At 44.9% G+C, this 20,460-nt stretch overlaps 4 protein-coding genes across 15 annotated transcripts in view; 1 reads left to right on the top strand and 3 right to left on the bottom strand.

Moving 5' to 3' along the window:
* LOC143989625 (uncharacterized) overlaps window positions 1–20,460 on the top strand; it is a 346,853-nt gene that overhangs the window by 280,777 nt on the left and 45,616 nt on the right. The gene's annotated exons all lie outside the window — the stretch shown is intronic.
* The window catches only part of LOC143989897 (uncharacterized), an 81,855-nt gene that overhangs the window by 48,863 nt on the left and 12,532 nt on the right, over window positions 1–20,460 (bottom strand). The gene's annotated exons all lie outside the window — the stretch shown is intronic.
* LOC143989927 (uncharacterized) overlaps window positions 1–20,460 on the bottom strand; it is an 87,506-nt gene that overhangs the window by 64,430 nt on the left and 2,616 nt on the right. Inside the window, exon 2 of the mRNA XM_077490198.1 lies at window positions 9,183–9,686. Coding sequence (XP_077346324.1) covers window positions 9,183–9,686 — 504 coding nt within the window. The remainder of the gene's footprint in view (window positions 1–9,182; window positions 9,687–20,460) is intronic.
* Window positions 9,854–13,381, bottom strand: LOC143989843 (uncharacterized). Of its 2 annotated transcripts, none has more exons than XM_077490122.1 (5): window positions 12,877–13,381; window positions 11,884–12,018; window positions 11,672–11,795; window positions 11,458–11,555; window positions 9,854–11,066 (listed from the first exon to the last, which is right to left on the bottom strand). In XM_077490122.1, the coding sequence occupies exons 1-5, from the start codon at window positions 12,970–12,972 to the stop codon at window positions 10,863–10,865; spliced, it is 657 nt and encodes a 218-aa protein (XP_077346248.1). In that variant the 5' UTR covers window positions 12,973–13,381; the 3' UTR covers window positions 9,854–10,862. The 2 variants fall into 2 exon arrangements, with proteins under 2 accessions (XP_077346248.1, XP_077346247.1); XM_077490121.1 differs by lacking the exon at window positions 9,854–11,066 and adding an exon at window positions 11,096–11,378 and having other exon boundaries at window positions 12,877–13,372.

The raw sequence follows: 20,460 nt of genomic DNA, 5'->3' as shown, positions 1-20,460 counted from the left end.
CCCGGAGTGACCCTTTGCACAAGGAGTGGCCAGCCCAAACCCTCGCCAGCCGTCCCAAGAAACTACATTTATACAGGGATAGTGTTGGGGGGAAGATTCACAATTTTTCAAAATGCATTTTTGTTTTCTTTCTTAACCACTTCACGACCAGCCGTCACAGTTTTACTGCAGCAGAATGGCACGGGTGGGCAAATTGACGTTATGTTATGTCGGGCACATGGACACAACAATTGGATTGGTTGTAGAACCGATCGGTTTCCAGACCCAGGCCAATGGTTTCTGGCCTGGACCTGCTGATCAGTCCTGACAAATGAAATCCTCCCCTGCCTGTGTAAGTGTAAACAGGGGAAGTGATGTCATCTCTCCTCGTGGAATCCTTTTTGTTCCAGAGAGAGGATAGATAACATCTAACCGTGAGTTGCACCAACACTACACTAACACCATTACACATAGGCACATATTTCACCCCCGATTGCCCCCCCAGTTAACCCCTTCACCCCCTGTCACTGTGTCACCCAGTGCAGTGTTCATATTGTTTTTTTTTGATCGCTGTACTGGTGTCATTAGTGACACTAATCATTGTTAGGGTACTTAGTGTAGGCCCAGATAGGTCTAGGGACCCCCCTAATAAAGGTTTAACCCCTTGATCACCCCCTGTCACCAGTGATCAATGTTTAAGTGTCACAGTTGGCGCTGGTTAGTTCGATATTATTTATAGCATCAGGGCACCCGCCGTATATTACCTAATAAAAGTTTAACCCCCTGATCGCCCGGCGGGTGACATCAGTTAGGTTTTAGCGTCAGTTATGATCGGTGTCACCCCAGGCAGCATCAGATTAATGCTAGTAGCATTAACACCCACGCACGCACCATACACCTCCCTTAGTAGCATAGTATCTGAATGGATCAATATCTTTGATCAGATCTATACTAGAGTCCCCAGCAGTTTATTGTTCCCAATCAGCCCCGATACCTGCTAGCACCTGCATTTAGCCCCTCCGCCCAGCCCACCCAAGTGCAGTATTGATCGATCACTGTCACTTACAAAACACCAAACACATAACTGCAGCAATCGAAGAGTAAGGCCTGAACCCTGCAAACACTAACAGTTTTTTTCGGTAGTGTTTGAAGCAGTCGCTGACAGTCAGATGCTCTTTTTCTTGTGAGTCTTTCTAGTGTACCAGTAAATTTAGAGACTAAAATGTCAAATTGAAGGTACACTAGTGAAGAGGCCTACATGTTTCTGATCATGACAGATAGTGAAGAGGAAGTCGCTCATCTGTCAGATTCAGGCTCAGAATACGAACCTGGAGACAGCAGCGGCTCCCTCACAGATAGCTCTGACAACGGAGTTGTGGTCCCTGCCAATGTCATGGCGTACCAGACCCCGATCTTCTGCTGTCGTTGAGGTGCAAGAACTGCAGGGCTCTCATATGGAGCAGAGAGCCAGTACTAGCGCCGCTATTCCTTCTGGTGAACTGGCAAGCACTAGCGGCCTAGTACATCCTGGTTGTACATCCAGCACTGCAGTAACACGTGGTAATATAGCAAGTCCCATAAGTGCAGTTCAAGCCGGTGAGGTGGCAAGCACAAGCATAGCTCCCAACTGTCCCTGATTTGGAGCAATGTCCCCTCTGTCCCTCTTTCCTCCTCATTTGTCCCTCATTTTGGTCTGATCCATATAGCTGTATATAAAATGCACTTTTCATCTTTCAAAAAGTGTTTCCCAGTGCTAAACCTTTCATTTAAATTCTAAATTGCTGCATTTATACATTTTAAAAGCCAATATAAAGGAATAGTAGTGGTAAAAAAAGCCCTTGTGGATCTAATTAACCTTTTTATGGGGTTAAATTTCCTTTAAGGGGGTGTGGCAGGGGTGTGTCCTATGCCTACATACATTTGCTGGTAGGCGTCTCTCATTCCCATTTCAAAATGTTGGGAGGTATGCACAAGTAGTGTCCCGCAGCCACCAAGAAGGCAAAGACAGGCACGTCGACCATAGTACCCTTCCTGCTGCATTTGCCAATCCTAATTGGGAACCCACCACTTCTGGAGCATCTGTACTTCCCCCCATTCACTGGCCAACCCGGAATTCAGGTGCAAACAGTTGATTTTATGTCACATGATTTTTATTTGCTGTTTTTCACTGAAGATCTCTATAGATCTATTGCAGACCAAAGCCATTTATATGCTGATCAATACATCACCGCTAATCCCCAGCTGACCCTTGCCAGAGATTGGAAACCAATTACGGTTTCCAAATTTAAGACCTTTCTGGGCCTATCCCTCCTCATGGGCATAACTAAAAGAGTGCATTGCGGTTATATTGGTCCACTGACCCAATTCACCATATGCCCGTGTTTTCTGCCTCCCCGACCAGGACACAATATGAGCAGATCTTGCGGTTCATGCACTTCAATGATAATGAACTCTGTCATCTCGAGGTGACCTTGAATACAATCGGCTCTACAAAATCTGGCCCCTCGTAAACCACTTCAACCAGAAGTTTGTATCCTTGTTTACTCCCCATCAAGTTGTCTGCATTGATGAGTCCCTGATTATGTTTTCTGGCCGCTTGTCTATCAAATAGTACCTTCCCAGCAAGCGTGCCAGATACAGGGTCAAGTTGTGTAATCTCTGTGGCAGGGCAACAGGCTATACATGTAGTTTTATGGTTTATGAGGGAAGAGATAATCGCGTAGAGCTGACTACATAGGGAGCACTGGCAAGATTGTGTGGGACTTGGTGTCACCCTTATTCGGTGTAATAATTTGCTCGCTATGAAGTGGAGGGATAATAAGAATGTTTTCGTTCTTAACTCCCTTCATGCAGACATGATGGTCCAAATTCCTACGGCGACTGGTGTTGTGGAGAAACCCCTCTGTGTCCTTGAATATAACTAAAATATGGGAGGGGTGGACCTCAACGACCAGTTGTTGGCACCGTACCTAATTGCTCATAAGGCCAGGCACTGGTATAAAAAAAATTCTGTATATTTATTCCAATTGGCTTTGCTGAACGCTTTTGTACTATACAAAGCTTCAGGATGAATTGGATCCTTCCTTAAATTCCAGGAAGAGATCATCACAGCCCTTCTGTTTCCAGATGGTGCTTTGGCCCAATTTCCCAATCCAAATGCAGTGAGCCGGCTGCATGGGAGGCATTTTCTGTATGTCCTCCCTGGTACCCCTGTTCTCTCTCTTACGTTCACTATCTATTGTTCTCTCTCTGTTTTATTTTTAGTATGTTTTATTGTATTTGCTTTGCAGGTATGGTAAGTCTTATGCCGTGTACACACAATTGGACTATCCGGCAGACCAGAGTCCGGCGGACAGTCCGCCCATGTGTGGGCTCCGGCAGACTTTTTCTTCCCAAAAGTCTGACAGACTTAGAAAGAAGTTTTGACTCAAAATTGTCCACCAGACTCGGCAGTCCAGCGGACTATCTGCCCATCTGTGTGCTAGTTTGTCAGACTTTTGAAATGAATGGACTTGCCCACACACGGAGTAAAGTCCGTTCATTTTGAACGTGGCTCACGGTAGACGGAACTAGCGAAGGAAGTCAATGTTCCCGCCTCCATCGGTGAGATTGACACCTCGCGAGCCCCGTCACCTGGTATGGAGGATCCTGGGACTGTGACATCATAAGGGGCGGAGTCACCATAACCCAGTGACACCGCCCATTGTCCCTATATAAGTCGCTGCACAATGCGTCCCTGCCATTGTGGCCAGAGAGAGCGTCGTGTCAACATCGCAAAGGAAGAAGAGAAGAAGGCAGTGATGACAGCGACAGAAGACCGGGCCAACGCTAGTTAAAGAGCTGGAAGAAGAAAGCGGAGGCCCGGCAAGAAGAACTGAAGCGCGGGACAAGACTCCGAAGTGGGAAGAAGACCTCCGGACGGCGGCGACGAGGAAGAAGAAAGCCGTGCTCCTCTGCTAGTAAAACAGCTAGCAAAAGAGCAGAAGATAGCGGAGGTGTATAATAAATTATTTAAAAAACTTGTGTTGTGTTTTTTATTTACACTTTTTTCACCAAGTGAATGGGTAGGGATACATCATACTCATACCCATACTCATTCACATAGGGTGGGGGCCGGTATCTGGGGGCCCCCTTACTAAAGGGGGCGCCCGAATTCTGATAAGCCCCCCGCTCGCAGACCCTGGCAACCAACGGCCAGGGTTGTCGGGAAGAGGCCCTTGTCCTCATCAACATGGGGACAGGGAGCTTTAGGGTGGGGGGCCCCCTTCCCCAAAGCAACCCCCATGTTGATGGCACGTGACCTGGTACGGCTCAGGAGGGGGGGTGCTCCCTCGTCCCCACCCCCTTTCCTGACCGGCCGGGCTGCGTGCTCGGCAAAGGTTCTGCTATGGACTTTGGGGGGGACCCCCACGCCATTTTTCTTGCCATAGCGATTCCCCTTTAAATCCATACCAGGTATACCTGGTATATCATACCTCGCGAGGTGTCAATCTCGCTGATGGAGCCGGCGATATTGACTTCCTTCGCTAGTCCCATCTACCTGGAGTCACAACCAAATGAACGAACTTTACTCCCTAGTCTGCCGGAAAGGTCCGGTTGTGTGTGGGCAGGTCCGCTCATTCGGAGTTCTGGCGGACCTCCACTGCAAAGTCGGGCGGTTTGTCCGCTGGACTAAGTCCGCCGGATAGTCTGATCGTGTGTACGCGACATTACTGTTATATTGTAATGTTACTTTGTTATATTGTTAACCATTATTTGCTTAGCAGGTATGCCATTCAGCTGCAGTGCGGATTTATTTATTCTGACAGCAACAGCGTTTGCTCCCACGATACGTAATGCCATGACTCCGGGACTGTAGGAGGTGATTTCACCACCACAGTTAAAAAAAAGAGCATATATGCCGAAGCATGTGGGCAGGAGTGGAGGGCCGATTTGCTCCTAACATTAGGGGCGGATTGTTCCCATGCTTCGGCATATATTTTTTAGGTACAGATTGTGATAAAAAAATACGTTGGAGAGAGGAGAGAGGAGATCAAAAAAGAGTATCTGTCACTACCTATTGCTATTATAGGGGATATTTACATTCCCTGAGAAAATAATAAAAAAAAACAAAAGGAACAGTTTAAAAATAAAATAAATAATAAAAAAGCACCCCTGTCCCTTCCTGCTCACACGCAAAGGTGAACGCAAGCATCGGTCTGGTGTGGTATGCACCATGCATGTGAGGTATCACTGCGAAGGTCAGATCGAGGGCAGTCATTTTAGCAGTAGACCTCCTCTGTAAATCTAAAGTGGTAACCTGTAAAGGATTTTTAAAGGCTTTTTAAAAATGTATGTAGTTTGTCGCTGTTGTCGCTGCAATTTTAAAGCATGTCGTATTTGGTATCCATGTACTCGGCATAAGATCATCTTTTTATATTTCATCAAACATTTGGGCTATATAGTGTGTTTTAGTGCATCAAAAGGAAAAAAAATGTTTTTTTCCCAAAAGAATTGCATTTGAAATATCGCTGCGCAAATACTGTGTGAAAAGAAATTGCAACACCCACAGTTTTAGTCTGTAGGGCCTTTGCTTTAAAATAAATAATATAATGTTTGGGGGTTCAAAGTAATTTTCTAGCAAAAAATAAATATTTTTTCACGTAAACAAAAAGTGTCAGAAAGGGCTTTGTCTTCAAGTGGTTAGAAGAGTGGGTGATGTGACATCAGCTTCTAATGTTGTGCATAAAATGCTAGGACAGTTCAAAATCCCCCCAAATGACCTCATTTTAGAAAGTAGACACCCCAAGATATTTTCTGAGAGGCATGTCGAGTCCATGGAATATTTTATATTTTGCCACAAGTTTTGGGAAAATTACAAACTAAATTATATATTACTCAAACATGCCATGGGCATATGTGGAATTACACCCCAAAATATATTCTGCTGCTTCTCCTGAGTACAGGGATACCACATGTGTGAGACTTTTTGGGAGCCTAGCCGCATACAGGACCCCGAAATCCAAGCACCGCCTTCAGGATTTCTAAGGGCGTAAATTTTTGATTTCACTCCTCACCACCTATCACAGCTTCGAAGGCCATAAAATGTCAAAATAGCACAAAACCCCCCAAATTCCCCCATTTTGGAAAGTAGACACCCCAAGCTATTTGCTGAGAGGCATGGGGAGTATTTTGCAGATCTAATTTATTTCTGAAAATTTAGAAAGAAAATAAATGTTTTTTTTTCAATTTTCAAAACTTTGTGACAAAAAGTGAGATCTACAAAATACTCCCCATACCTCTCAGCAAATAGCTTGGGGTGTCTACTTTCCAAAATGGGGTTTATTGGAATTTTTTATAAGAAAAAGGAGAAAATATAATTTTATTTTCCAGATTTTTGGTCTTTCCCTGTTTATATCGCAAAAAATAAAAATCGCAGAGGCAATCAAATACCATCAAAAGAAACCTCTATTTGTGGGAAAAAAAAGGACGTCAATTTTGTTTGGGTACAACTTTGCACGACCGCGCAATTACCAGTTAAAGCAGCGCAGTGCCAAATTGTAAAAAGTGCTCTGGTCATTGAGGGGCCAATTCGTTAGGGGCTGAAGTGGTTAATAGAGATAAGAGTGATGTCATGTGACCTCCCAGAATCCTCCTCCCCTCTCCGGTCAGGTCTGTGTTTAATTAATAGAGATAAGAGTGATGTCATGTGACCTCCCAGAATCCTCCTCACCTCTCCGGTCAGGTCTGTGTTTTATTAATAGAGATAAGAGTGATGTCATGTGACCTCCCAGAATCCTCCTCACCTCTCCGGTCAGGTCTGTGTTTTATTAATAGAGATAAGAGTGATGTCATGTGACCTCCCAGAATCCTCCTCACCTCTCCGGTCAGGTCTGTGTTTTATTAATAGCACAGTGACATTGAGGATTCCAGTCTCGGGTTGAACACAAATTGCAGTTGCAGTGACAGCGGCCTCCTCCATCTTCAGCACGCTTCATCCTCAGCTGATGACCAAGGCTGGTGGTTCTCTGGCTGCCCCTCTGACATTTCTGGCCCCCAAGTCACCTTTATGCCATACCCTACACATGCATACATTTTGTGAGTGCATTTTTATTTTTCAATAGATTGTCAATTATTTTTAATACTACACTATGGGGCTGTACTGTTGTTTCTTCCAGTGGTGGAAAGTGAGCGCCCTCTCTGGTCTTCTAGTGGCACCGCCTACATTTAGCACTCTGGGCTATCCTACCCAGACCTTTTATTACTGTTGGTATATATGATTATTATTGACATTCACCAATTATTATTTTCCATAATTTCTATCCCTTACTTCTTATTTGGTATGTTTATTTAGTTTGCACATTTTGTATGATGAATCCATTTGGTAGTTTCACTACAACTACCATCCACATCATGTCTGGTTTATCAGACCACTCCTGAGTGCTGTAGTGTTTCTGGACTTGTCGGTCTAATTCATTCCTATATTTACAATTTATGGATACATTAGGGGTCTAATAGACCTCCAAGGACTCCCCGTCCTTCACAGCATGTAACCCAGCACAGATCTGCTCAGTTACATGTAACCCTGACTGTAAGAGTTATGGCCTCTATATTGTATGTCAAGGATAGACTAAATAAGGTGTACCATCATCCACTTAGAAAGGAAAAAGGAAGACTAGAGAACGATCCCCAACCGATCACCCAGAAAAGAGCATTGAAGCAGGACTATCGCAGTACAGATATTAAACAATGTATACTCAATACTGATAAAAAGTATTATACAGTTTTATTAATACAAAAGACAAGACATTTGATACATTTGTAAAAAGTGCAAAGTAACAATCCATAAATGTCACCAGCATACAAGTTCCCAGACCAAGAGGCTCAAGATATGGTGGGTTTCCATGGATATGGTTCTCAACATGTTTTGCGGTCTTTATAGCGCTTCATCAGGAGAATATCTGCAAGTAATTATTACAGTATTACGCACTATGTATCAAAACAATTGAATTACATATATAAAACATTACATTCAATGGAAGAAATGAAACAAGGAGGAAAAAAGCGAGGGGAGATGTTGCTTCCCCAGTACCCAAAGCCTCAGCCGAGGTCAGAGCACCACCAAGGTTCCCCCCGATGGCTGCGGGGGATGTGCAATCAATGGACGTGTATCTATATTAATTGGTTAATAAAGATGGAATAAGAATAATATACAATCCAGCGACTTCAATAGAAAAGGGGAAAGAAAAACAGGGGGGAGGGGTTGGGGGGTTTAGAGAGAAAGGGGGAAAGGAAAGGGAGGAAGAGAAAAAGGAGGGAGGAGAGAGGGAAAGGGGGGAGGAAGGAAAGTAAAGGGTCTGGTATATATTTTGGGGACTCTATACAGTTTTTCATGCTTCCTGTTGGATGGGCTCCAGAAAATGTGACATTTTACAAAGGAAAAATTAATTGGTTTAAATTTACAGAAAATGACATTTCATTGCCGGCTTCTTTTTTTTAAGCAGCACAAAGACCCTCCAAAGACCCCCAAATACACAGAAGAGCCTCAGGGGGGTCTGTGTGCTGCTTTGGTAACATTTCCTTTATAAATGTCACAACAACTGCACTCTTTTCTAATAAAATGTTTTTAGAATTACAAAGAAATGACCTCACAGCGGGAGGAATGAGTGCGACATGCAGGCAGGTTAATTGGCTTCTGTCCAAAATTGGCCCCAGTATATGAATGGGGACCTCGGATTGTGGCACCTTGAGGGTCGGGACCGATGTGAGTGTGCAATGTACAGGGATAGGGACAATTGTAGACACTCAGGATGAACTGGATGCACTGGTTCAACCTTGCTAACTATGTAACAACATTCATTTAACTATTTTTTTTTAATATTTACAAAAGCTACAAAATGGATGAGAAGTAATGACTCCATTTTTATTTTTCTCCTGCTATCAATGGCCGACACGGTACAACACTTCATCCATGTCTTCGGTGATCTCTGATCTCCTTATCAACTGTTTCTTCCATGATGAAGATCAGCCATGGAGTATATCTGAGGTGTATATCAGGGTGTGCTTCTTCCCCACATGAGAGCTGTGATGTCCAGCAACATTCATATAGAAGACATTTCCCACACTCAAGGCACTAATACACCTCGAGGGTTGTGTGGGATCCCTGATGTACAGGAAGACAGGACTTCAGTGAGGAACAATTCCCTCACTCAGGACAGGAATACGGCTTCTCCCCTGTATGAGATCTCTGATGTGCGGAAAGATTGCTCTTTTCTGAAAAACATTTCCCGCACTCAGGACAGGAATATGGCTTCTCCCCCGTGTGAGATCTCTGATGTGCGGAAAGACTGGACTTCTCTGAAAAACATTTCCCACACTCAGGACAGGAATACGGCTTCTCCCCCGTGTGAGATCTCTGATGTGCGGAAAGACAGGACTTCACTGAAAAACATTTGCCACACTCAGGACAGGAATACGGTTTCTCCCCCGTGTGAGATCTCTGATGTGTGGAAAGATGAGGCTTCTGTGAAAAACATTTCCCACACTCAGGACAGGAATGTGGCTTCTCCCCAGTGTGAGATCTCTGATGTGTGGAAAGATGGGACTTCACTGAAAAACATTTCCCGCACTCAGAACAGGAAAACGGCTTCTCCCCTGTGTGAGATCTTTTATGCCTATTAAGTTTGGATTTAAAATGGAAACACTTCCCGCACTCAGTACAGGAAAAGCTCTTCTCTGTTGGAAGGACGGCCCCGTCCAGCACAGTCTGAGGTTCCTCAGGATAAGAGGAATACGATGGTCCGGCACCGTCCCGCACAGTCTGAGGTTCCTCAGGATAAGAGGAATACGATGGTCCATCTACACTGTGTGGTGCCGGATGGACATTTGAGGGAGTCGGGTTTTCTCCTGGACTATACTGTGTGATGTCCTCATCTTCTACTTTACAGTCTGGAGACAAAGTGAGACAATCCTCTGAGGTTTTCCTCATCTCCCGTCCATCTACTAAAATAGAAATACAAAGATTATTACTAGACATGAGCTGATTGGTTCCCCTAAACCAGGACTCCGCCCACATCACATTATTATCACCATGTAAAAGTCTGTGCTCCAATCACATCATCAGATATAAAATGTCCAGCTGGTAGGAAATGGGTGTAAAAGAGGTCAGGATTATGTAATATACAACTTATTATATAGGATACAAGTGTTAGGATTTTATAGTATCAGAATGATGTAATGTACAACAATGTAGAGTATATAGTGCAGGGGTCAGGAGTATGTAATGTACAATATAGAGTATATAGTGTAAGGCGGCCCTCAAATTTTTCACTCACATTTTGCGAGTGGAAAATTATGGCTGCCTCGGAGGAGGGGGGCGAGCACCACCAGCAGGCGGAGGTTGAACAGGAGCTGTTGTCCTAGCCAGGGGAAGATAGGAGATAGGAGCTGGCCTATCAAAGAGCGGGGATTGCCCAATGTAACAGCTTCCATTTGAAGCTGTTCCCGGCGCCGTTCACCACCACACAGTCCCGCCTCCTCACCGCTCACATCACACAGTCCTGCCTCCTTGCTGCTCACCGTCACATACAGCCCACCTCCTTGCCCAGCACCGCTCATGTCACACAGTCCCGCCTCCTTGCCCGGCGCATTTGATAGACAGAACATCGGTCCAATGCCAGGAGGTGCTGGGCGAATAGGAAGGACTGTGTGACATTAGCGGTGAGGAGGCGGGGCTGTGTGATGGTGAGCGGCACCGGGAACCCAGCAATTCAAATGAAAGCTGTTACAGTGGGAAATCCCCGCTCTCTGATCATAAGCCAGCTCAACTCTTCCTCTGCACAGATGAGACTGTATTGATGGAAAGTGACCAGGGGATTACAGGCTGATATCACCCAGCCCCCGCCCTACTCTGGACCAATCAGTGAGCAGTATGGGTGGAGGAATGTATTTAGTGTTAATGACCCACCTGTGCTGATCTCTGTAGGAGTGTCCTCCTCTATAAATGTCCCCGTTATTCCATCCTCCTCCATAGACTGCTGATCATCCCTCACATACCTCTCTTCTTCTTCTGATTTCACCTCAAATTCTATATCCATTGGATCTCCACTCTAAACCAAGAAAATGAGAGAGAATATCATCTGTAAGATAGAAGATTTATTATTGTGACATCACATAGAAAATTCAACTGTGTTTTATAAGCTCCATTCCATTACCTTGCAATATTGAGGGATGGTGTGACCTTCCTGTGTGGAATCCCGGGAATACAGAGGACGGGGACATCTCTCTGGTGGGTTCCTGGTATTTGGTGGCTCCATCATATCCTTGTGTCCTTCTGAAATCTCCTCCATCACTCCATACTCCTCATCCTCCTCTTTATACTCTTCTTTAACATCAACATTATCACCCCCGAGGTTTCCACTCTGAATATATAATAAAACTTTCATTGTAACAATCATGCTGTGTATAAATCAGAACTACCAATAATTGTCAATCATCTACCTGATGATGGTGGGGGATGGTGTGATCTTCCTGTGTGGAATCCCGGGAATACAGAGGACGGGGACATCTCTCTGGTGGGTTCCCATTACTGGATCCATCTGTAGGAAACACACACACTGACTGAATACATTGTTTCTATGTGTTTATCAGATGATGGGGGATCTAGGTGGAGCCTCCGTACTGCTCTCTCCTTTACAATAAAGTCTCCTCTTACCCGGTGATGTGAGGGGCGGCTGATTGTCCATCATGACGTCCTTGTAGAGATCCTTGTGTCCTTCTAAATACTCCCACTCCTCCATGGAGAAATAGACAGTGACATCCTGACACCTTATAGGAACCTGACACACACAATGATACAGTCACCATCCAGACACATCCCTTGTCTGTTACTGGATAATGTCCCAGAATTCCCAGAATCCTCCTCACCTCTCCTGTCAGCAGCTCCATCATCTTCTTGGTGACTTCTAGAATCTTCTCCATGTTGTGTCTCTCAGGTTTTAGGGAGTCACATGGAGGCACTGTGATGGTCATATGATCACCTGACTTCACAAGAGGAGATCTCTGTATTGAGGAACCAATAGGAATATCATGTTAGAATCCCAGAATCCTCCTCACCTCTCCGGTCAGGTCTGTGTTTTATTAATAGAGATAAGAGTGATGTCATGTGACCTCCCAGAATCCCCCTCACCTCTCCGGTCAGGTCTGTGTTTTATTAATAGAGATAAGAGTGATGTCATGTGACCTCCCAGAATCCTCCTCACCTCTCCGGTCAGGTCTGTGTTTTATTAATAGAGATAAGGGTGATGTCATGTGACCTCCCAGAATCCTCCTCACCTCTCCGGTCAGGTCTGTGTTTTATTAATAGAGATAAGAGTGATGTCATGTGACCTCCCAGAATCCTCCTCACCTCTCCGGTCAGGTCTGTGTTTTATTAATAGAGATAAGGGTGATGTCATGTGACCTCCCAGAATCCTCCTCACCTCTCCGGTCAGGTCTGTGTTTTATTAATAGAGATAAAAGTGATGTCATGTGACCTCCCAGAATCCTCCTCACCTCTCCGGTCAGGTCTGTGTTTTATTAATAGAGATAAGAGTGATGTCATGTGACCTCCCAGAATCCTCCTCACCTCTCCGGTCAGGTCTGTGTTTTATTAATAGAGATAAGAGTGATGTCATGTGACCTCCCAGAATCCTCCTCACCTCTCCGGTCAGGTCTGTGTTTTATTAATAGGGGATAAGAGTGATGTCATGTGACCTCCCAGAATCCTCCTCACCTCTCCGGTCAGGTCTGTGTTTTATTAATAGAGATAAAAGTGATGTCATGTGACCTCCCAGAATCCTCCTCACCTCTCCGGTCAGGTCTGTGTTTTATTAATAGAGATAAGAGTGATGTCATGTAACCTCCCAGAATCCTCCTCACCTCTCCGGTCAGCAGGTAGATGATCTCCATGGTGAAGTTTAGTATCTTCTCAGTCATGTGACTCCGGTCCTCCTCCATCCTTATTGGCACCATCATTTGATCTATACAGGTCTCCTTTTAGATGGATAACTTTGGGAAATGAAATTAAGAATTATTTGAATGGTATTCGTCACACAATAGGATGTAGATGTGAGGGGGCTAATAGAAGGGTTGCTGTATATTGAAGAACTACTGCCCCCCATGGGAACATATTTAATCTGGACTGTTTAGTGTTTTCTAAATTTTTGAGGTCCTCTTGCCCTGCCGGACCAAAAATTCCCTTTTGTCTGTTGTTTTTTTGGGGTTTTCTTAACTGGATTTGGTGAGTTTTAGATCTGCAGATAAGGAATGATAAATACAATATTTCTTTGATTTGTTTGCTCTGAGGCAGTGCTATGAGGTCAATGTATCGTCACCAAGACGTTTGGCCAGAGTTGCCAGCTAATTAGCATAACTCCAGCAGCAAGACTACAATCTCCGGCAGCCTGCTGACTGATCGGAGTGATGTCACTCTCTGCAGTAAGAGAAGGGATCTGATTGGATAACAGGAGGATGCTGCTTGTGCAGTAGAGAGCTGTGGGGGAGGAGTCTGTTCTGTTCTCCCCAATAGCAACCCAGTGTGGGTAGGAAGAGGACAGCAGTGGGGAGGGGTTGTACTCTTAGTCTTGGTCTATTTTGTGTCCTGCAATATATTTCTTGACCAGTGAGACGGTGAGGTTAAGGTTTCCTTCATTGCTGGCAGGAGTTCTCTAAGGAGGTCAGAATTGTAAGTGCAAGTGAGCTGGGAGGACCATCAGAGGTCAAGAGCCCCTATGAGCCCTAAATACCCTTCTTAGCTCAGAGACTTACAACCTACCACTAAATACCCCCTCAGAGACACCCACAGCCCTTCGGCCCCACTAACCTCTCAGAGTTGTTCAGCACTATCACTTCCTGAGAGGACCCCAAAGTCCTTCATCTACAATTCCTCTTCAGGGGTCTCAGAGACCTTTAGTCCCGCTACCTCCTCAGAGACCCCTCATCCCCTCTACTTCCCTCAGTATTTTCCTCCCTCTGACACCAATGATGGAACATATTCTTCATGGCAGCCTAGGAAATGTTTTCTTCCTCCTGATCAGCAATGTAAGGGGCTCTATGCTCCATACTCCTGACCCCGGCACTCCATCATTGTGTTGGCTGCATAGTGTAATGATTGCCCATTGGCTGCCTGTGTAGTGTAATAATTGCCCTTTGTAGACCATGTATGGTCAGGATCGCCATTGTCGTGTCTATTTATTATCAGTGCTGTTAGTTTAGAGGAACATATTACTAGGATCTCCAAAATGAAGAGAATGTTCCGGCTCCATAAATTGGGGAATATTCTGCCCCTGAAGGGGTTAATCTAGGTTTCCACACTATATATGTGTGTATCATCATCTGCTGGAGATAAAAGACATCACAGTGACTATGGAGGAAGAGGACGGACATGACGGGAGGTTACTGGGTGTAAATAGAAAATAAGATCTTATTACCTCGCCTTCTGCCACTTCCAGCAATGTCTCCTCTCTACTTCCTTCTGACTCACCTCTCACCCGGAACTTCCTGTCTGTACCTGACATCACTTCCTCTCTGTATTCCATAGAGACTTCCGGTCTGGGTAGAAGTGAGATCACCACCTTGTGGAGATCAGAGGAACTGCAGCGCAGAGAAACGTCTGGTAGTGTGAACACGGCCTTGTGTGTATGGTATGCACTGTATATCTGATTTGCCAGGACAGTCACTCTCTTTAGCTTTATGTCCCATGATGTCTGTGTCCCAGACTCTATCCTGAGAATTACAGCATAAAGTGTAAATGTTTTTGGGTTTAGACACAGGGAGACCAATCAGCATCTAAGGTGGGTCTGTAAGCAACCAATGAACATGCAGTGATTATCAGTGGGCGGGTATCAGAGAATGCCTGGCTTCTCCAACCCTGCCAGGTATGTAGAAGTCATTGATTCTCACTGTGTATCCCATCCTCTGAGAGGTGGTAGTGCCCAGAGGAGAGGAGTGGGGGGGCTGTGTGTGTGAGGGGAGGGGGTTTGTATGAGAGTCATCTGTGTGTGGGGGATTGGGGTGCTGTGTGGTGTCCTGCTGGAAAGAAAAGGCCACCCCTCCCCCTTCCATGTCCCACCACCTAGCTGGGGAGCAGCTCCCAACTTCCTATCTGCACCGAGCATGTGATATCATTGCCAGCTGTCCACTTCTAGGAGCAAATTTCCCCATGTACCCTATTCATCCCCTCATACCCCTAGTTACACCTCATGTCCTTCTCCACACCTCACTCTTCTTCCCTTTCTGCCCCTCTCCACTGTTCTTTATTTTCTTTTAACCCTCTTCATTCATTATCTTTTCACCACCCCACCCCCTCTTCACTGCCATATCCCCCTCTTAACTGAACTGTCCCCATCTTCACCCTCCTATTGCCCTTCCTTCCCCATATTCACCCCCATACCTCTATTCACCTTCTTGTCCTGCTTACTCCCTCTTCCTCCTCATCACCACCCCATCCCCCTCTTCACTGAGCTGTCCCCTTTATCGCCCATTCTCCCCTCTATACTACTCTTCCTCTTTCTTCACACCCCTTCCCCTTCTTCACCTCTTCTCCTTTTCATCCACTTCCTGACCCCCTCTTTACCACATCCTCCTACCCCCTCTACACCCCCTTCTCCTCCTTTGCTCCCTCTTCCCCCTCTTCACTTTTCTGTCCCATCACTCCCTGTTTACCATTTTCACCCTACTGCCCCCTTCCCCACTTTACCTTCCCTTCTCCCTCTGCAACCTCTTTGTGTAGTGGTGCAGATTTTCAGTGTTAATGTAAGTGGTGATATATTGCCTCCCAGCTGCCTGACAACCATTCTCTGAAAATTGTTCCAACACAGATGCTTCTGAATATGTAAACGAGCCCTAATATGTAAGACTAAAGCCAAATTCATAAATCATTTTACTAATGAGGGAGACCTTCTTGTCTGTCCTTATTATGATAACTCTTCCTGTATATACAGTATTATAAAAAGTGATTGTACAATAGGTTATCAATATGCTTCTTGTAGAACCACACCCATTTAATATGAATGCCCGCCCCCAATTAACCACTTTCTGACCGGGCCATAGCCAAAAGATGGCTACAGCGTGATCGGCTAATTCTGGGAAAGCGTCCTCTCAGAATCACTCTTCCCACGCACCCCCCTGGGGCGTGCACCCAGGAATGGCCGTGACCGCCGGGTCCTCCCTTTGCCACATGATCGCCCCGTCCAATGACAGAGTGATCAGTTGTCAACAAACCAGAGCATGTCCGGTTCAGCTCCTCCCCTCTCCTCACACCAATCGAGACAGTGTGTGAGGAGAGGAGGGAGCGGGTGCAGCAGAGCTGTGGGCTTGATCTGAAATGCCCACAGCTCTGATCTGTGCCCATCCATGGCTCATCCATGCCCATCCATTCTCCATAACAACAAAATAGAGAAAATATAGTTCTCCCAAGAGACAGGACACAGTGATTGATTCAAAAAAGTTTATTATATTGAAAAAACACAAACAAATTAATGAAAAGGAGGGGACTAACAGTTTACCACACAGGTAGTTTAAAAATAGGACAAGGTTGTCATATGTTAAAAAGAAGGGGAATCGCAGCTGTGCACACCATTCACACCCGCATTCACATTTTTTCCCCCTGTTCGGTGGCTCAATTCACAATAATGCGATTAAAGTGACTACTGAAGAGCGACGTTTAGCCCTTCAGCCTTAGTGAAGCGCGAGAGTAAATATGTTTTTTCACATTTCTTCACACTGTTTATGTTTAAATTTCACGGAAAAGGCCTTTGTCCGTGGCGACATATATGCTAATAGAATGAACAAAGGAAGAGCGATCGTTCGCTCTTCGGGTCTAAAACTGCTATCTTTAACATAAGGCTCCCTTCTGTGGCTGAATACATAAACCAGTGCACTCAATGTTTTCCTTGCTGATTGTTAAGTATGGAAGGTGGTATGGGTGACATCCAGCAGTCAAACACAGGTACTACATAGTTTTTTAGACTATTTAAAGAGGAAGTAAACCCTGATGTGTTTTACTTCCTCTTTTGTTAGCTGCTGCAGCCTGCAAAAGAAAAGCATAATGGGCTAGTATGCATGCCCATTATGTCCCACTTACCTGCAAAAGAATCCAGCGATGTCCCCTGTGTGGGAAGCGTCCATCTTTTTGCTCTCTTCTTTCGGGGCCGCGGACTCCGGCTCTGTGATTTACCGGAGCCACGTGACGTCTTTCCCACACATGTGCACAGGAGCCGCGGCTAGTGACATATGTTAGGGAGGAAACTGAATTTTGTTTTGTTTCTTCCCCGTGCATGCGCTGTACAAATTTCCCGTGGACTACATATGAAATATCTCTTAAACGGCGCACGTTTAGGAGATATTTCCACTACCTATAGGTAAGCCTTATTCCAGGCTTACCTATAGGTAAAAGTACAAAAAGTGGGTTTACAACCACTTTAAGCCAAGCTCCCAAAACCCCTCCTAGCTCTGAGGAAACTCGAGTTGATTGGCTAATGAAATATGTCAGCATGACATCAGCACATCGGCTGGGGGATTGCCTGTTTGCAGGAAGATGGATAAGGAACGACAGCTTGTAATCTTATGATTGGAACCAAAAAACCTGCATGAACGGCGGAGTGGAGAAGCTCAAGGCGTCGGGATATCGGCTCACCCTGAGCATGTGTTAATCAGGACTGATGGGTAGAGGTGCAGTGAAAGGACCGGGGTGTATGATGTGGTGAACGAAGTCTATTTACACAGTTGTGTTTGTTCCTGTCCCCGGTTTTCAACCTCCCCATCTGACGGCCTTTGGAGACGTATCCACACTCTACAAGTGACTCAATGCCTAAGCCTGCTCCTCCGGATTATTTCAGCTTCAATATAATTACTTCCCTGCTTCACCAGGTCTAATCTGTCTAGTTATTCAGAATCCAAAGGGACTGATCATAATCCATGTGTGGGCAGTAATAACGATACCCTGTGTGTTTTCTGAGTACATGGCAGCTAAGAACTTGCCAATTCTCCTAACACCCCCCACATCTACACGGGGTTTTCACTCAAGATTTTTAGTCTACAACCAAGTTCCTCTGTAACTGCATCGGTATTATAATGTTGGCTTTTGAGAATTGAGCTTTATACTACTATATAAGTCTGTAATTACAAGTGCTAATGTTTTACTAAAGTGATTGTTCCATTTGGGTACTGTGAATGCGGGTGTGAATGGTGTGCGCAGCTGCGATTCCCCTTCTTTTTAACATATGACAATCTTGTCTTATTCTTAAACTACCTGTGTGGTAAACGGTTATAGTCCCTCTTTTTCATTAATTTGTGTGTTTTTTTTTTCAATATAATAAAACTTTCTTGAATCAATCACTGTGTCCTAGAAGTGGTCCTCTTGGGAGAACTATATTCTCTCTTTTTTTGTTATATGCGTCTTAGGGACGCTAGGACTGAGTCTTTTTGGTTATACCATCTAGGTGAAAGATTGATAAACTATACATAATATATATATATATATATATATATATATATATAGTCACCCAGAAAAGAGCATTGAAGCAGGACTATCGCAGTACAGATATTAAACAATGTATACTCAATATTGATAAAAAGTATTATACAGTTTTATTAATACAAAAGACAAGACATTTGATACATTTGTAAAAAGTGCAAAGTAACAATCCATAAATGTCACCAGCATACAAGTTCCCAAACCAGGAGGCTCAGGATATGGTGGGCTTCCATGGATATGGTTCTCAACATGTTTTGTGGTCTTTATAGCGCTTCATCAGGGGAATATCGGCAAGAAATTATTACAGTATTAAGCACTATGTATCAAAACAATTGAATTACATATATAAAACATTACATTCAATGGAAGAAATTAAACGAGGGGGAAAAAAGCGAGGGGAGATGTTGCTTCCCCAGTACCCAAAGCCTCAGCCGAGGTCAGAGCACCACCAAGGTTCCCCTCCCCCCCTCCATGGCTGCGGGGGATGTGCAATCAATGGACGTGTATCTATATTGATTGGTTGATAAAGATGGAATAAGAATAATATACAATCCAGCGACTTCAATAGAAAATATGAGGAGAGAACGGGAAAGGAAGAAAATCAGGGGTTAAGGGGGGAAGGGGTTGGGGGGGTTAGAGAGAAAGGGGTAAAGGAAAGGGAAGAAGAGGAAAAAGGAGGGAGGAGAGAGGGAAAGGAAGGAAAGCAAAGGGTTTGGTATATATTTTAGGGGGACTCTATACAGTTTTTCATTCTTCCTGTTGGATGGGCTCCAGAAAATGTGACAGGATTAGGACCCCCCGGGATTAGTACAATCCCCCCAGTATTAGGACCCCCCAGACATGTTATTTAACCAGTTTAGATCTTTGGAGGTACATAGTAAACCCAGAAAGTGAAGAGTTAATCACAAGCCAATCCCGGCAGTAGATTTCTTCAGCCGGCTCCCAGCTGCATAGTAAGCCCTTGTACACACGGGTCGGAGATTCCGACAACCAAATACGACGGATTTTGTCCGAAACTGTTGCATACACACGGTCGGATGAAGTTGTCGGAAAATCCAATCTTTCAGAACGTGATGACGTTATTTCGTAACGGCGGCACTACGTTCAGGCTAGTAGCCAATAGCTTTGATGTAGGAATTTGATCTGAGCATGCGTGGCACTTTGTCCGATCTGATCGGAGCATTTTGTTGGAAAATATTTCCGGCAAGTTGGAAAATTCGGTCCAATGGATATTCCGATGGAAACAGTCCAATGCAGACCACACACAGTCTGAATATCCGACAAAACGCTCCAATCGGACACATTCCGTCAGAATCTCAGATCGTGTGTACAAGGGCTAAGAGTGATCCGGGGGGCTGTATATCTGCCTGATCCCATTTACACTGCAGATGGCCCGGTCCCCCCCCCACCATGACCCCCCCCCCAGTGTGATTCTTGGGCTCTCCTGCTCATCCTGGGAACCTGAGACCACATCCAGGAAGGAAGCCAAGAGAGAGGAGACTGGTGAACGTCCATCCCCCGATCTCCTCTGAATGAAGCCGGCAGTCCTCATTGTTTCCTCATTCCCCGGATGATACCGCCAAGGAAGCATCTAACCGAGCGCCATATGTGCATTGGAGGGCAGAGGAGACATTGGAGGTCTAATACACCCCCCCATGTCCCATAAAGAGGACCTGTCACCTGCCCAATGATATCACATGGGGGGTTTGTTATCCACATGTGAGAGAAATACAGTTAAATAAGAAAAAAAATAATAAACAATTTAAAAAATATGAATTATAAAAAAAATATTAAAAAAAAAAAATGTATATTAAAAAAAATGAAAAGTGACCCCCATTGCCCCGCACATACCTGTAAACGCACCCATACTGTGTATATGTGTATGTAGAGCGTGATTGCACCACACATGTGAGGGATCACCACGAATGTCGGAGTGAGAGGAATAATTCTACCACCAGAGATCACACTTAAAAATTTGACTAAAATTT

Source organism: Lithobates pipiens, unplaced genomic scaffold, assembly GCF_037356315.1.
Source record: "Lithobates pipiens isolate NorthernLeopardFrog02 unplaced genomic scaffold, aLitPip1_a1.2 Scaffold_18, whole genome shotgun sequence".
NCBI lineage: Eukaryota > Metazoa > Chordata > Amphibia > Anura > Ranidae > Lithobates > Lithobates pipiens.
The sequence above is the reverse complement of the archived record's forward strand: the minus strand, read 5'-3'. Positions and strand labels throughout refer to the sequence as shown.

Coding starts and splice junctions, on each gene's coding strand:
- LOC143989843 (XM_077490121.1), bottom strand. CDS start 12,972: ATGATGGTGCCAATAAGGATGGAGGAGGACCGGAGTCACATGACTGAG. Junction 12,019..12,876: donor TCTACCTGCTGACCGGAGAG/GTGAGGAGGATT, acceptor TCCTCAATACAG/AGATCTCCTCTTGTGAAGTC. Junction 11,379..11,457: donor CCATCCCCCACCATCATCAG/GTAGATGATTGA, acceptor TTATATATTCAG/AGTGGAAACCTCGGGGGTGA.